Source organism: Malus sylvestris, chromosome 11 (genome assembly GCF_916048215.2).
Source record: "Malus sylvestris chromosome 11, drMalSylv7.2, whole genome shotgun sequence".
NCBI classification, from domain to species: Eukaryota; Viridiplantae; Streptophyta; class Magnoliopsida; order Rosales; family Rosaceae; genus Malus; species Malus sylvestris.
In genome coordinates, this window is record NC_062270.1 from 40,315,953 (window position 1) to 40,329,771 (window position 13,819).

The 13,819-nt window shown below is 36.5% G+C and overlaps 3 protein-coding genes and 1 long non-coding RNA gene across 4 annotated transcripts; 2 read left to right on the forward strand and 2 right to left on the reverse strand.

Annotated features, from left to right (window-relative positions):
- The first annotated feature begins 957 nt into the window (after positions 1-957).
- LOC126590905 (pterocarpan synthase 1-like) lies at positions 958-1,895 on the forward strand. The gene has a single exon (XM_050256420.1). It carries the CDS (start codon positions 1,094-1,096, stop codon positions 1,685-1,687), a length of 594 nt encoding a protein of 197 aa, XP_050112377.1. The 5' UTR covers positions 958-1,093; the 3' UTR covers positions 1,688-1,895.
- A 1,577-nt stretch (positions 1,896-3,472) lies between these two features.
- Positions 3,473-4,815, reverse strand: LOC126591473 (ethylene-responsive transcription factor RAP2-12-like). The gene is made up of 2 exons (XM_050257170.1): positions 4,520-4,815; positions 3,473-4,427 (listed from the first exon to the last, which is right to left on the reverse strand). The coding sequence occupies exons 1-2, from the start codon at positions 4,701-4,703 to the stop codon at positions 3,673-3,675; spliced, it is 939 nt and encodes a 312-aa protein (XP_050113127.1). The 5' UTR covers positions 4,704-4,815; the 3' UTR covers positions 3,473-3,672.
- Positions 4,816-9,039: 4,224 nt separating this feature from the next.
- LOC126591303 (uncharacterized) lies at positions 9,040-10,494 on the reverse strand. The gene is made up of 3 exons (XR_007612332.1): positions 10,279-10,494; positions 9,938-10,004; positions 9,040-9,115 (listed from the first exon to the last, which is right to left on the reverse strand). It is a non-coding gene; the product is annotated as an uncharacterized LOC126591303 (long non-coding RNA).
- A 1,062-nt stretch (positions 10,495-11,556) lies between these two features.
- Positions 11,557-12,754, forward strand: LOC126591301 (protein SEED AND ROOT HAIR PROTECTIVE PROTEIN-like). The gene is made up of 2 exons (XM_050256954.1): positions 11,557-11,895; positions 12,182-12,754. The coding sequence occupies exons 1-2, from the start codon at positions 11,601-11,603 to the stop codon at positions 12,514-12,516; spliced, it is 630 nt and encodes a 209-aa protein (XP_050112911.1). The 5' UTR covers positions 11,557-11,600; the 3' UTR covers positions 12,517-12,754.
- Positions 12,755-13,819: the final 1,065 nt, after the last annotated feature.

Consider the following 13,819-nt stretch of genomic DNA (forward strand, 5'->3'; position numbering starts at 1 on the left):
AGTTTTTATATATCGCTCAACTTCTGCGGTTTTAGAGTTTCGACCTAGGGTTTCGTCATATGACTGGGCCTTATAATTTCATGGGCCTCTTTCTTCTAGTCTGTTTTATGTGGGCTCTTTAGATGGGTGATCCAGCCCAACAACAAATTTGGAATTTTTTGTTAAGGAAAACTAACGAAAAGTTCAAAAAAAAAAAAATTAGTTTTATTGAAAAATGATAAATAAAAGTGTAGTGAATAGTACCAGAGAAAGGTAAAACTGTGGTTTTTCGTTAAAAGTAAATAGTATCGGGAGTGTTTCGTTAAAACTTCCTTTTTTTTTACTGGTTTAATTTGAGTGGTTCTGTCATTTAGTAGTTAGTACTACGATCTAATAGAATGAGAGGTCTTAGGTTCGATTTTCTCCAAAGACGAATTTGAACCACATTATTGTTAGTCCATTATGAGGTTAAACCCACCTAGCCCTTAGATAATATTGTTTGTTAAAAAAAAAATATATATATATATATATATATATATATTATATTTGAGTTCTTTGTACAACTACATTTTGTGTCTGAACACCCATTAATTTCATTTAAAATAAAAATCCTCTTATACACATATATAAAATTACCAAGATCTCCAAAATGCAAAAAAATAAAAATAAAAAAAAATAAAAAAAACAAAACCATCAATAAGACACAAATTTGGTTTTGATCTCTCTTTTCGTTGTGAGTCTCGTGACAATTTGAGATGTCCAACCCTAAACTTTTTGTTGTTTAAGTTTGTTTGTGCCCTAGCCTTTTTTTTTTTAAACACGCTCCACCGAACAGCCATAATTGTGTGTAGAAGAAGAAAAAAAGTGTGCGGAAGTCGTTTTCTTTTTTGAGTTGCCTTATCCTTTCATGAGTCATAAAAGTGGCATCCATCTCCATGGACTGTATTAAATAACCCTTGTGTGTTGATATTGGTTTGGTTGGTTAAGGAGCTCGCAATGTGGATTAGTTGGCCTAAACAACAATACCTACAATAGTATTAAACCCGGCCTCGTAACCCAACATATCCGACCTCAACTGCTCAAGTAGCCAACAAAAATTTCAAATGCATGAGGAATGATGCTGTCCAGGATCATTTTCTGCACGGCAGTCCTGTTGGCGACGCTGGCAGTAATCCTCTTGGCTTTGTTCTCGCCGCTACCTAAAAGAAAGTCGTCGCCGCCGTGGCTCGACCTTTCCTTATACATTCAACAACCACCCAACAACAACAACAACAACATTGCAGGCTCAAATAACGCCGGAAAACAACCGCAACCGGACAGCAGCGGAGGAGCGTTCATCTTCCACCGGATGCTCACCGAGGGACCCGAGAACACTTCCCGTGTGGTGGGGAAAGCACAGGGATTCATAATCCCCGTGGAGCACTTTGCCAACTCGGGATTCAACATAATCTACCTGACCTTCCACACGCCTCAGTATTCCGGCAGCCTCAGCGTGGAGGCCAAGCATGTTTCCCGCCAAGACACGGAGGAGCTTACGGTGATGGGCGGAACGGGGTCGTTTGCTTTTGCGAGAGGAGTTGCCGTTTTTGCTCAGACAACTGATCAGGATGACCAGCAACCGTCATCGGGGAATGGGGTGGATTATGCCACTTATCATGTAAAGTTGCAGCTTAGATTTCCCAACCAGTCTCGGACAGTTTTTGGATGAAACTCTCATGTGCACAGCACAGGTTTTGTTTTTGTAATATTTTATCTGTAATACATATTGATTAACAATAATAATTATTTCTTGACGGGAGAGACAAATATCTAAGAATGTTATGGCAATTTAGCAAACAAAATGTTGTAAAAGTTGTATGGTGTATGCCCACATCCCACATACATTTGGAAAAAGGTGAAAAATGATAGTGATATATTTGTTGTTATGTAATATTGTCAAAAGTAGTCCTCATATCATATTTAGATGTTATCATGGGAGTAGCTCTATAAATAAAGTGATCTGTGTGTTATCAAAACACATTGCGAAAGAAAAAATCAAATAAATAATATCAGTCTATCTCCCTCCCTTTCTTTATCTGCCATCCCTTGTGTTACAGCTACTAAAATTACAGTGTGATATTTTGCTCTTATTTCGCTCATGTCTTTAACAAAAGTTATTTCTCTAACTTTTGCCTATTTATAACACAAAACATATTATTATTATTATTATTATTATTATTGCTTCATGGCCTAGTAACCCTATCAGTTGTCTCTATTTTTTTTCTCTCACCTCCCTTTAATCCACGTTTTCTGCCAAATAAGTTTAACGAAAAGTCTTCGGTACTATTCATTTTAAAGAAAAATCACATTTTTACACTAAAAAATCAATCCTGGTATTATTTACTTTACCCTTGATTTTGTCATTATCGTTAAAACTCAAAATTTTCAAATCATTTTTATTAGTTTTTCTTTTATAAAAGGCTAAACGAGAAAAAATCATTGGGTGCAGACGAGCGGGCCACATAATCGTCCAATCGAAGACACATCTAGTCGGACCAGTCTCGAGTGGGTGAGGTGGAGTTGCCCGGGGGTGTTTGGGTGTGTGGTGGGCTGGAAGGCAGCCCAACCCAGTCCAATCCAATATCAGGCCCATCCAGCAATCACGTGTTTGGTAGTGTAGTACAAATTACAATAGAAGAAAAAGACAAGTAGTACAAAGGAACGTACAAGTTTGCAAAAGGCGGCAACTGTGGGCGCGCACTGGGAACGGGAAAACCACGCGCTCCTAAATTGGAAATACATCACGTTTTATTTAATAATATTAATAATTCTTTGGAGAGAGCGAAACTGGAAATTTAAAAACAACGGCGCCGCCGCAACGGGTAGGAATGGAATGGGATTCACCGACAAATTGTGCGGTGTTATATGTATTTTAACTTTCTCATGTAATTATGCATTTTTGCGGTTTAACACAATGTGCAGGATGTTTTTGAAGTTTTTTAAAATGAACTTTGACGAAAAGCTTATGATATTATTTACTTTAATGGAAAAATCATATTTTTATATTAAAAAATCAATTTTAGTATTATTAACTTTACCATTTATTTTGTCATCTTCATTAAAACTCAAAATTTTCAAGACATTTTCATTAGTTTCCCTTTTTTAAATAATGGGGAATTGAATCTCATTCAGATTCTCACATATTAGTCATTCATCTTGTATCGTACGGTTAGAAATTATTTAATTTTTTTATTTAAAATTAAACACAAATAATATCTAACGAAAACTAACTTCACGATATTTGATGAAAAACTAGAATGTGAGAATTCATAGGATCCTCACAAAATAGATCCGAAGGGACTCCCTTTCCAAATAATGATGTTGGAATGTCGATTGATTTGAAATACCGGTGAAATTGGAATTTACGTGACCTTTTTTTCTGTTCTTTTTTTAGTTTCTTTTTCTTTGTCAATTAGAAGGAAGAATTGTTAGGACTATACATGATCAAACAGGATGACTAGAAACTAAATTGAATAATTTAAACGGAGTTGCAATTGTCTTTGGGTAATTAAGAACAAACTAATTAAACATTAAACACCTACAATTCAGATTAATCAGGAAGAAACCAATGATCAAAATCATCAATTTCCCCTGACCAACTCAATTTACAACCACCAAAATTAAAATAAAACTAATAAAAGCAGATAACATTAATCACACGGAAGCAGGAACGCTATGGTCGTCATCGAAGCTCCAGAGATCATCACCAAGGGTGCTTTCCTGAGGCGGAGGATTCTGAGGAGCCGCCGTGGACTGCCCATCCAGATACGGAATCTGATAGAACTTCATCATGCTCTCATACGCCATTAGCTCCTCGGAAAGCTTCTGCACTTCGTCCTCTTCCATTCTTGCAATCGCCTCCAAGCTCCGTTTCCCTTCTTTAGTTTCCTCCACTTCTGTTAGCTCAGCTCCGCCGTGACAACCGCCGCTCCCGTTCTGATTGCAACCCAGAAAGCCCGTTGAGGAGAAAGCGCCATCTGAACCACACCCAGAGTTTTCTTCCCCGGAAATAACAATTGGGTCGGTGTTCACATTAGCCTTGGAGTTAAACTCAATCGACATGGAATTGGAGGGAAATGTCGCAATCTGGTTCAGATCATACCCAAATCCCAAATCAAAGCTTTTGGGTTGATACAGATTAGTATTTGGGTTTCTCAGATACGTCTTGGCGGGGAGGTGGTCGTCTTCGTTGGGGAAATTGACCTTGGCTTTTTTGCCGCGGATTTTGCGAGCCTCCCTGTCGTAAGCTCGGGCCGCCTCCTCGGCGGTGTTGAAGGTACCGAGCCAAACTCGAACCCCTTTTCTGGGATCACGAATCTCGGCGGCCCATTTGCCCCATGGACGCTGCCTGATGCCTCGGTAGAGGTTCTTCCTCTGCCTCTTAGCCGGCTTCTCTTCTTGTACATCACCTGTTTGTGAAAAATCCCCAGTCACAATCCGAACGAAAATTCTCATCTTTTAACTCGCAGAAAAACAACATACGGATGAAAAAAGAGCGTACCTGAAATGGGTTGGGATAATTTACGCGGAGTTGAGTCGGTGCGATTAACCGGGGTGGGATTGCAGTCGAAGAAAGTGTCGGGATCGAACTTGGCGAAGGGAGAGTCCGGCCATATGTCAGAGGCGGTGACACAACGGCGACGGTCGCGAGGGATGAAATTAGCGATTATAGCACCACCGCACATTCTCGAAATCGAAAAACTTGTTGAATTAACTCCGAGATGAACTGAAAATTGAGATGGGGGGGGGGGGGGGAGAGAGAAAGAGAAGGGTTTAAGGGATGAGCGAGAGATGAGCGAGAAAGGAGGAGGGGAGGGGGGTTTTGTACGAAGAGAAATGGACACTGTTTGCTATTTAGTATTAATTACATGTCCTTTTGTGGAACTTTCGTTGGATTTCACCTAACCCTTTATTAAGAGGAGTTTTAACGAAAAGTTCGGTACTGTTCATTTTAATGAAAAATCATATTTTTACATTAAAAAGTCAAACTTAGTACTATTCACTTTACCTTTTATTTTGTCTTTATCGTTAAAATTCAAAATTTTCAAATATTTTTCATTAGTTTTCCTTTTATTAAATTTGTTACCATAAATCTTATTGGGCCTTGCGTGGCTGGCAAGCTTTTGGGCCTTGCGTGGCTGGCAAGCTTCTCGGACCTTTTCTTTTGAGTCCAACTGGCCCTAATGAGAGAGCAATGGTACTTATGTGAAAATCTGCCTACGTAAGTTGACATATGAGTAATTATTTGGCGGCGGATAGAGACTTAAAAATAGGGATTTTCTATCAATTCTATGTCATGTAACGTCAATTTTTTTGTTAATATTATAAAAAAATTTGTTAAAAATGTGAGATAACTGAGAGTTTATAGAGTCTTATTTTTTAGAAAGTTCATTTAGTATTCTCAAGGTTTTTTATGATAAAACTCTACATCTATAATACGTGGTGAAGTTGGGAGACAATATCAAAATGATCAAATGATTGATGGTGGATAATCTGAGGAACCACTTCTATCTATTTTAAATCTCTAAAATCAAAATGAGAAGTTATGATAACCTCATTAATCACTTTAGCTAAAGAAACCCTTTTTTAAATAATAAATGTTGAGTAAACGTTTAAATGGGTATGTCCTACTCTGAAAGAAGTGGAGTAGCTTTAACTCAAGTTGTTGATAAGTTGGTGGATATATGTATATAATATCATTAAACATTAGAGTGAAGAGTGAGTGATGCAAGCAAAGCAAGTTTAGAAACCGCTCAGCACATCGTATGAATATTCTAACGTCTAAGTGGTGGGCATAATCCATCATTTTTTTTAAAGGTACACAACTGGTAACAAGTCACTATTATCTATCTTTTTCTGGCCCAAAAAGGTTAAGAAAAAATCTACACTATCCATAACTAAAGTCAGGCAAACTCACGAACTCAGAGCATTGAACCCCGTACCTCCCACATCCATCATCCATCTCATCCATTTTGGCTTGTTTAAATGACAATTAACAACTAATAATGGAAAACGTCAAAGCTGTTTTGTTTGTTTGTTGTTGTTTGTGTTTGAATTCAACGGTAAAAATTGCCTTTTGAGTCTTTGACTGCCAATATTGCAATATCTGAATTAGTCCACACCACTTCGTGTTCGTCGAGTCTTATTTGACATTACAAATTTACATTAATTTAATGTAATCTTTTTGTCACTTTTGCTACAAGTAGATTGTATTTTATGTTTCATGTCTACTTAATGTCGTCTCGACTCTCGTAAAATAGAGAACCGTGTTGATTTGGAACGTCTTTTATGCTTAATGTCATCTCGACTTTCGCAAAATAGAGAACCGTGTTAGTTTGGAGCGCCTTTTTATATTTGCCTAATGTCGACAATGCATTGAGCAGCTAGTTGGCACAAATATAAAAGTAAAACTAACAAAAAGTCTTAAAAAACTTTAGTTTTTAACGAAAATAACAAAATAAAAGTGTAGGTGAATAATACAAGGAGTGACTTTTCAAGATAATGTTAAAAATGAACAATACCAGAAGTGTTTCATTAAGATTTCCAAATATAAATGATATAATAAAAACTATAATCCCAAGTGTGTAGCAATTGATGGGAAATGAAAGATTGAGGAAAATTCCACAAAAGTTATCATAAAATTTACTTTTAGGTTGTTTTTCGACTTTTTAAAATTCATGTTGGATCTCACCAACATGTTTTATTAGTTATTCTATTTTTGGCTTAAGTACTCAATGAAAAATATTTATATGATTCAATAATGATAAGACCGCTCTTAAATGACTTATAATATTTTGTTAATGCCCCTAAAAATTATTGCGCGCAAACTCAATGATCACATTATTCACTTAAATTTTAAGGAAAATTAATGAAAATAATTTGAAAATTTTGAGTTTTAATGATAAGGGTAAACTGTCGGTTTACCCCCTGAACTTTCACCTCACTTTCGATTTCCCCCCTGAACTTTTCTATTGGAAAATTAAGGACTCAAACTAATTTTTTTAGCCAATTTGCCCCCTACCGTTAGTTTTTCATATATTCCATCCATATTTCCGTTAAGTGAGACCATGTGCATAACATGTGAGGATAGTTAAGACATTTCAATTTAAAAATGATTAAAAGCTGAAAATAAATAATAATAATAATTTTCCCTCTATTTTTTCCCGCTAATTCATATCCTCAATTTTAATTTTCTCTCTCATTCCTATGCATGAGAAATAATATATGGTGTTATTGTCTTCATAAGTAGCTAAGTTAATCTTTTTTTTGAAGCATGTACTACCATTTTTATTTTCTCTAACAAATTAATAATTTGACAAATGCTCATGGTGTTATTGTCTCCAAAGCAGTGCATTAATATAAGAAACATGTCCATAAAAAAGACTAGGGTTTCTTATATTAATGCACTGCTTTGGAGACAATAGCACCATTAGCATTTGTCAAATTATTAATTTGTTAGAGAAAATAAAAATGGTAGACAATAACACCATATGTCATTTCTCATGCATAGGAATGAGAGGGAAAAATAAAATCGAGGATAGGAATTAGCGGGAAAAAATAGAGGGAAAGTTTTGCTTTTTTTATTATTTTCAGTTTTTTAATCATTTTTAAGAGTGAAATAACTTAACTACCCGCACATGTTGTGCACATGGTCTCACTTAACGGAAATATGGATGGAATATATGAAAAACTAACGGTAGGGGGCAAATTGGCTAAAAAAATTAGTTTGAGTCCTTAATTTTCCAATGGAAAAGTTTAGGGGGGAAATCGAAAGTGAGGTGAAAGTTCAGGGGGTAAACCGATAGTTTACTCTAATGATAAGGACAAAATAAAGGGTAAAATGAATAGTATCAGGTTTGACTTTTTAGTGTAAAAATGTGGTTTTTCGTTAAAGTGAACAGTACCGTGGGCTTTTCGTTAGAACTCCCTAAATTTTAAGCTAATACGTTCTCACGGTTTTAATTGATTTTGGAAATTTCAACATAAAACATATTCTTTTTCTTTTTAGCGTAACCTTAAGCTTCTTAAATTCATGTAGGACATTTTGAAGATGTTCTAGCTAGGTTTTAGCACCCACTATTATGTCTTATTAATTTTTATTCTTTTGACTTATATATTTAGTAAAAAAAATACTTATGTGAGTTAATAAATGGTAAGACCGTAAGACCGCTTTCAAAGCATTATAACATTTTTCTTAGGGAAAATTAGAATCTTCTACAATTTTTCTATATCATTTAGATTAAACATCTGTGCATTTTTAAAATTTGATTAAAGTGCTTTGACCAATAGTCCCTCTATTTTTTAAAATTAAAATAATTTTTGAATTTATCATTTTATTTGCATGATGCACTTTTCTTTATTTAGTGGAGATATTAGTAATTAAACCATATTTTCTCTTCTTCCAAATATGTTTTTTTTGATCAGTTTTCTTTTTTTTTCTTTTTTTTTCTTTTTTGTTATGCAAACATTTATTATTGTGAAAATAAATTGAATCTAACCAACCTTTTTATTTTTTTTACAATTATCTCTAACAGAGGAGAATGTAATCAAAAGACTAGGTTATAGGAAATTTGTTCCAATATAATGTGCATATAACACAAAAATTATGACAAAAAAAGTTTAATCAAATCATTATTATGAATGTTTGATCTAGAGAATTCAAAACTGAGGCACCTATATCAAATGTCGTACTGATAATATTTTGTGGAAACTCAACAGACTCGTTTTTCATTAAAATTGCGAGATAATAGTAATAATATTCACGATTTTTTTTAGTAGGATTTGACACACCCCGACCAAAATCGAGGCATGCTGGCCGTCACGTGAGAATGACGTAACCATGTGCACAGTGCGGAAGCAATAATGATAAGGATAAATACGAGTGAATAAAAACCAAACTACTAAAAGTACTAGCTAAGATAAGGTGCAAGTGCAAGATTAAGTGTGAAATACATAATCAGAGTATGAATGGCTTAAGTGTAGTTCAACTGAATAAGTACTAATTATACAACACCCAAGGGTGATCGTACATTTGTGATGTTCTGTCAGAACCACCGTCGAAATCCCCGTGAGTCACCAAAGCACTTCTACCTAAAACCTGGAGGGGCGCAAAACAGAAAGTGTGAGTGGGCAAAAACAAAGCTTTTCAAAATCATTTCATTTCTTAAAAGTTCTAACCCATTACCGTAACACCTGTATAATTTCCCAGAAAAATAATAATATATGCTAGATCAGAAATCATACTCAGGATGAAAATTCATAGAAATATACCATGCCAAAGTATTTCAATGAAATGTTATAAGTAATCCAGTTAAATGTATCAATGCCAGATATCATATCAGCCGGATCCACCTAACGTGACCTACACGGCTGAGTCTATAGCTCATAACCAATCTCAATCATATCAAATCTTGCACACGAGTCGGAACCACCTAAAGTGGTATGTACGACAAGACTAGGTGTAAAATAAATATGCTCTAGTACTACGATCACGTGAAGACTGTACGAATAATCGCGGGTCACCTACTAGTCAGAACCACCTAAAGTGGTATGTACGACAAGCATGTGCACCTAACTTGGATCTAAGGTGAGCATATGGTGCGGGAGGTGAACATCACGTGAAGGACTGTGCCCTAACTCTGGGCGGGAACACTAACACTGAGGTGGAGGTTTATGAGCTTTCAATGCATCACATCATATCTCGCATAACTAAAACAACCTCATATCTTTAATTTATGAACCTACTTGGCACTTACCTAAGTGTCTGAAGCACCAATCATAAATATATGCAACTACTAATGCATAAATAAGATAGGCAGATACTTTGCATGACATTTCAAAAAGGATAATTATTCAAATTCATTTTTTGGGAAAAATCTCAAGTATATAGGTATATACGGAAAACCAAAAGCCCACTCACTGATATGTCGAAGGGTTGTAGCCCCCGAGCCTTGATTGATGGCGCTCGTCCTTCGGATAGGTCTCACCTATATGCGAAATAACTAAATAAACATTATTTAAGGCACATACACAAAACTAGGATTTAACTTCTCATACAATGCTCAAATGGGGTGTTTGAATATACCAACGTGATCTACTAAACACAACGAATATCCCCATATTTTAAAAAAAAATTCCGACCACCCACGTGCCGGCCAAGGCACGGCCAGACGTGTCCCCACACGCGGCTAAACCCTAACTGAAACTTAATTGCCGTTTGGAATATTCCGTTAAAACCTTAATAGAATTTAACGGCGTTACCTGACGCCGTTAGAATATTCCGTCAGACTTGAAGGAATATTTCCCTTCGTCTTCCTTGGTTCGCCAAAGACAGTCGCCGATTTCTGGAAAAAAATTTAAAACTTCATATCTTCTTCATTTCTTAACCAAAATTCATGAAATTTGTACCAAAATGAAGCTTACAACGAGTACAACAAAACCTTGCCAATTTCAAGCCTTGAAATCCATGGAATCTCGCCGGAGAAACCTCGATAATCTGGCCAAAATTGAAACTCGTCAAACTAAACTTCCCGACGTCCAAAACTTCCAACTTTCTTCCCCGAGCTTCGTGAAGATGTCCTAAAGCTTCCTAGAACCTTAAAACTCACTGATAATTCCACGATCAAGACTGCATGAACAGTGACCCAAATCGGGAGTTTTGGATTCTCAGGTTTCTAGGGTTTTCACGTCTAACCACCACCACCATTCGACTCCTAAGCTCACAAGGAACAGGAAAACAGGCTCATCGACGTCGATCTGTGAAGAAATGGTCTGGTTTGAGGTTTGTCCGTACAATTGTACGGACTTTCAGAAAAATCCGAGAAAAGGAGAAAGAGAGAGAGAAAGGTCAACGGGAGTTTAGGTGTGTGTGTGGTCCAGTTTGGGCTACCAACCAAAACAAACAAAAATCTCTTTTCTAATTGGGTCCAAACACTTAGGAAAAATTTTAATTGGTCCACAACCAAAACCTAAACCACACAACACCACAAACGTTCAAGGGTACTTTAGTCTTTTCACCACCGATAAAAATAATTCAGGACGGGATGTGACAGGATTTGTGAATTTCTACAAAAACCATCACAAAACCTATTATTTTCATGCAACAATTTAAGCGCTTTGAATTCATGTATAACATTTGGGTGGTGTGTGTTTACAAAAAGAATAGTGCTGGGCCTACAGTGCTTAAACATATTGTATTTAGAATTGTGCTATTCACACATCCATTTTTACCTCTCACACATCCCTCTTAATTTTTGACTATTGATCAAATGAATGCTAGACAAAATTTAACAAAAATGTATGAGAAGCAAAATAGCTGTGTGAATAGCACTAACTGTATTTATCTTTGCCAACGTGCATCCATGTAAGCTCTCTCCAGCACAATATTAATCATTTAATCAGATTCTGGATATCTAAAACTTGAACCACTCTCTGCCCACGTACAGTTCTAAAAATAGTAAAGAAAAATAATAGACTTGAGGCCATGTTGCTATATAAGGATATGGTAGTGACTCTTCAACTCCCAAATCATCCATTGTTAGTTCACCTTCTGCATATATTGTTTACAGCAACAGTAACAAACAATGGCTGTCAAGTCCCGTTTCCTCTTTGCCACCTCCTCCTCCATGCTTCTCTTCTCATTGCTAGTCATTGCCTCTGCGAAGGATTATAGCTCCGGTGCCCCTAGACCTAAGGTTGATGAGTATCCAGAACTTCCAAAGGTTGATGGGTATCCAGAACTTCCAAAGGTTGATATTCCGAACTTACCGAACGCCGGAAAACCGAAACCAGAAGTATATGCAAAGCTAAAACCTCAGATCATTGGTATTCAGGGGCTGGTTTTGTGCAAATCAGGCCTTCAAAGCTTCCCAATTAAAGGTAGTCTCTAATTCAATGTTGAATCGTTAATCTTCATGCATCTTACGTTCTTAGACTAGCAAGTGCACATTGTGTATAAGAATCTCTTAACGTAACTTTCAAAATTTAGGGTTTAAAACTTTGTAGTATGTTACTATGTTTGCACTCTGACGTGTAATATAGTTGAACCACATGGTTGATATATATGTCCAGGGCGTCGAGTTATATCATGAATTTGAATATATTTACAGATAGTTTTCAATTATTTTTAATTAAATTAAGTATGTTTTATTGGGTTGGAACGTAGGAGCTGTGGTAAGGATTACATGTCTGGCTGAGGATGAACAAGGTTACGAGACCGCTCCTTTCTCCAAACTGAGTGGTGCAACTGATGCAAAGGGATACTTCTTCGCAACGTTATCGCCGTCGCAGCTTGAAGACAAGTGGAAGCTCACAGAGTGCAAGGCGTTCCTCGATTATTCTCCATTGGAAGCCTGCAAAGTCCCTACTGACGTTAACCATGGAATTACTGGTCATCTTCTTTCTTCTTATCGTGCCCTCAGTGCCAAGAACATCAAGTTGTACTCGGTTGGGCCTTTCTTTTGCACCTCGGAAACTAAATCAGTCCCTAACGGCTATTAATTAAAGCATAATACTCGGATCCTGACCAGTCAAGCACGACATTATAACAACGCCAGGTTTTAATTATTTTCTCCATTTACTAATTTGAGCTGAAATATTTGTTTCTTTATTGTTGTTGGATTTGCTTGATTTCATTATTACTGGCAAGAGGTTTTTGTGATTTACCATTTGGGATTATTTGTAATAAGATGCTTTGGTCTATATAGAGTTGTTTTTTAAACTCGTGATAATTCTTCTTTGGACAAAATCTCAATTTTAAGGACAGACTGTCAATATGGTATGAATAATATAAGTAGATAACATGTCGCTAGTAACATTTAACGACGTGTTATTAATACGTATCGACTTTCTTGATACAAAATTTGTCATTTCACAAAGAATGAATATTAAATGGTCTACTTCAAATTCTAGTTGCTTCCTCCGGGCAATGCCTCAACCCCAACCCCATTCCCAAAACCTACCCATTCGAGTTGCACCTCTACTTTCCGGTCTTTATTCGATAAAAAAAAATTTAAAAGTCTCAAATCTGGCCAAGTCCTCTCGCTCGAAGGTGTGTTCAGTTGTCCTCTCCATAAATTAGAATAGTTTAAAATATCAATCAATCTTAGTTTCTTACTCAAATATCATTGAATTAATATTTCGGGAGCCGCGGCTAGGATAACATGCGAGGCTGTGGACCAATATGGGTTCGAAACTGCACCGGTCACCGTCGTAAGTGATGCAACTGACGCAAAGGGCTATTTCTTTGCAACAATGTGTCCTCCTAAGATTGAAAACAAGAAGCAGCTCACCAAGTGTAAAGCCTTTCTTGAACTCTCTTCATCGGAGTCTTGCAACGTTCCGACGGACTCAAACAATGGAATCAGTGGTCCTGTGCTTGCTTCATATCGCCTCCTCCATGACAAGAACATCAAGCCATATGCTAACCGGATGTATTTGAATAAAAGAACGAACCCAACCGAAGAACTACAATTGAAACAAGACCAGGATTTAAAAGAAGAGCAAGAAAAAACAAGATATATTTTTCTCAAAAAATGAAATGGGAACCAACAACAACAACAAAAAGCGAAACGAAACAAAGATAGAAATCGTGAAAGCGAAAATAGGTAACGTAGCTGATTTGCTGATATTTTCTAAGAATGCATTATTATCTTTGATTTTTTCCATGGATTCCGGATTGTGGGCTAGGTGCCTCCTCCATAACAAAAACATCAAGCTATCCCTTTACCTTCGCATCATCACCACAAACCCAGAGTCCAGTCCCCAATAATGGTGGCTACTAAATAAGACTACTTTCAACGGT

Coding starts and splice junctions, on each gene's coding strand:
- LOC126590905 (XM_050256420.1), top strand. CDS start 1,094: ATGATGCTGTCCAGGATCATTTTCTGCACGGCAGTCCTGTTGGCGACG.
- LOC126591473 (XM_050257170.1), bottom strand. CDS start 4,703: ATGTGCGGTGGTGCTATAATCGCTAATTTCATCCCTCGCGACCGTCGC. Junction 4,428..4,519: donor ATTATCCCAACCCATTTCAG/GTACGCTCTTTT, acceptor TTTCACAAACAG/GTGATGTACAAGAAGAGAAG.
- LOC126591301 (XM_050256954.1), top strand. CDS start 11,601: ATGGCTGTCAAGTCCCGTTTCCTCTTTGCCACCTCCTCCTCCATGCTT. Junction 11,896..12,181: donor TCAAAGCTTCCCAATTAAAG/GTAGTCTCTAAT, acceptor GTTGGAACGTAG/GAGCTGTGGTAAGGATTACA.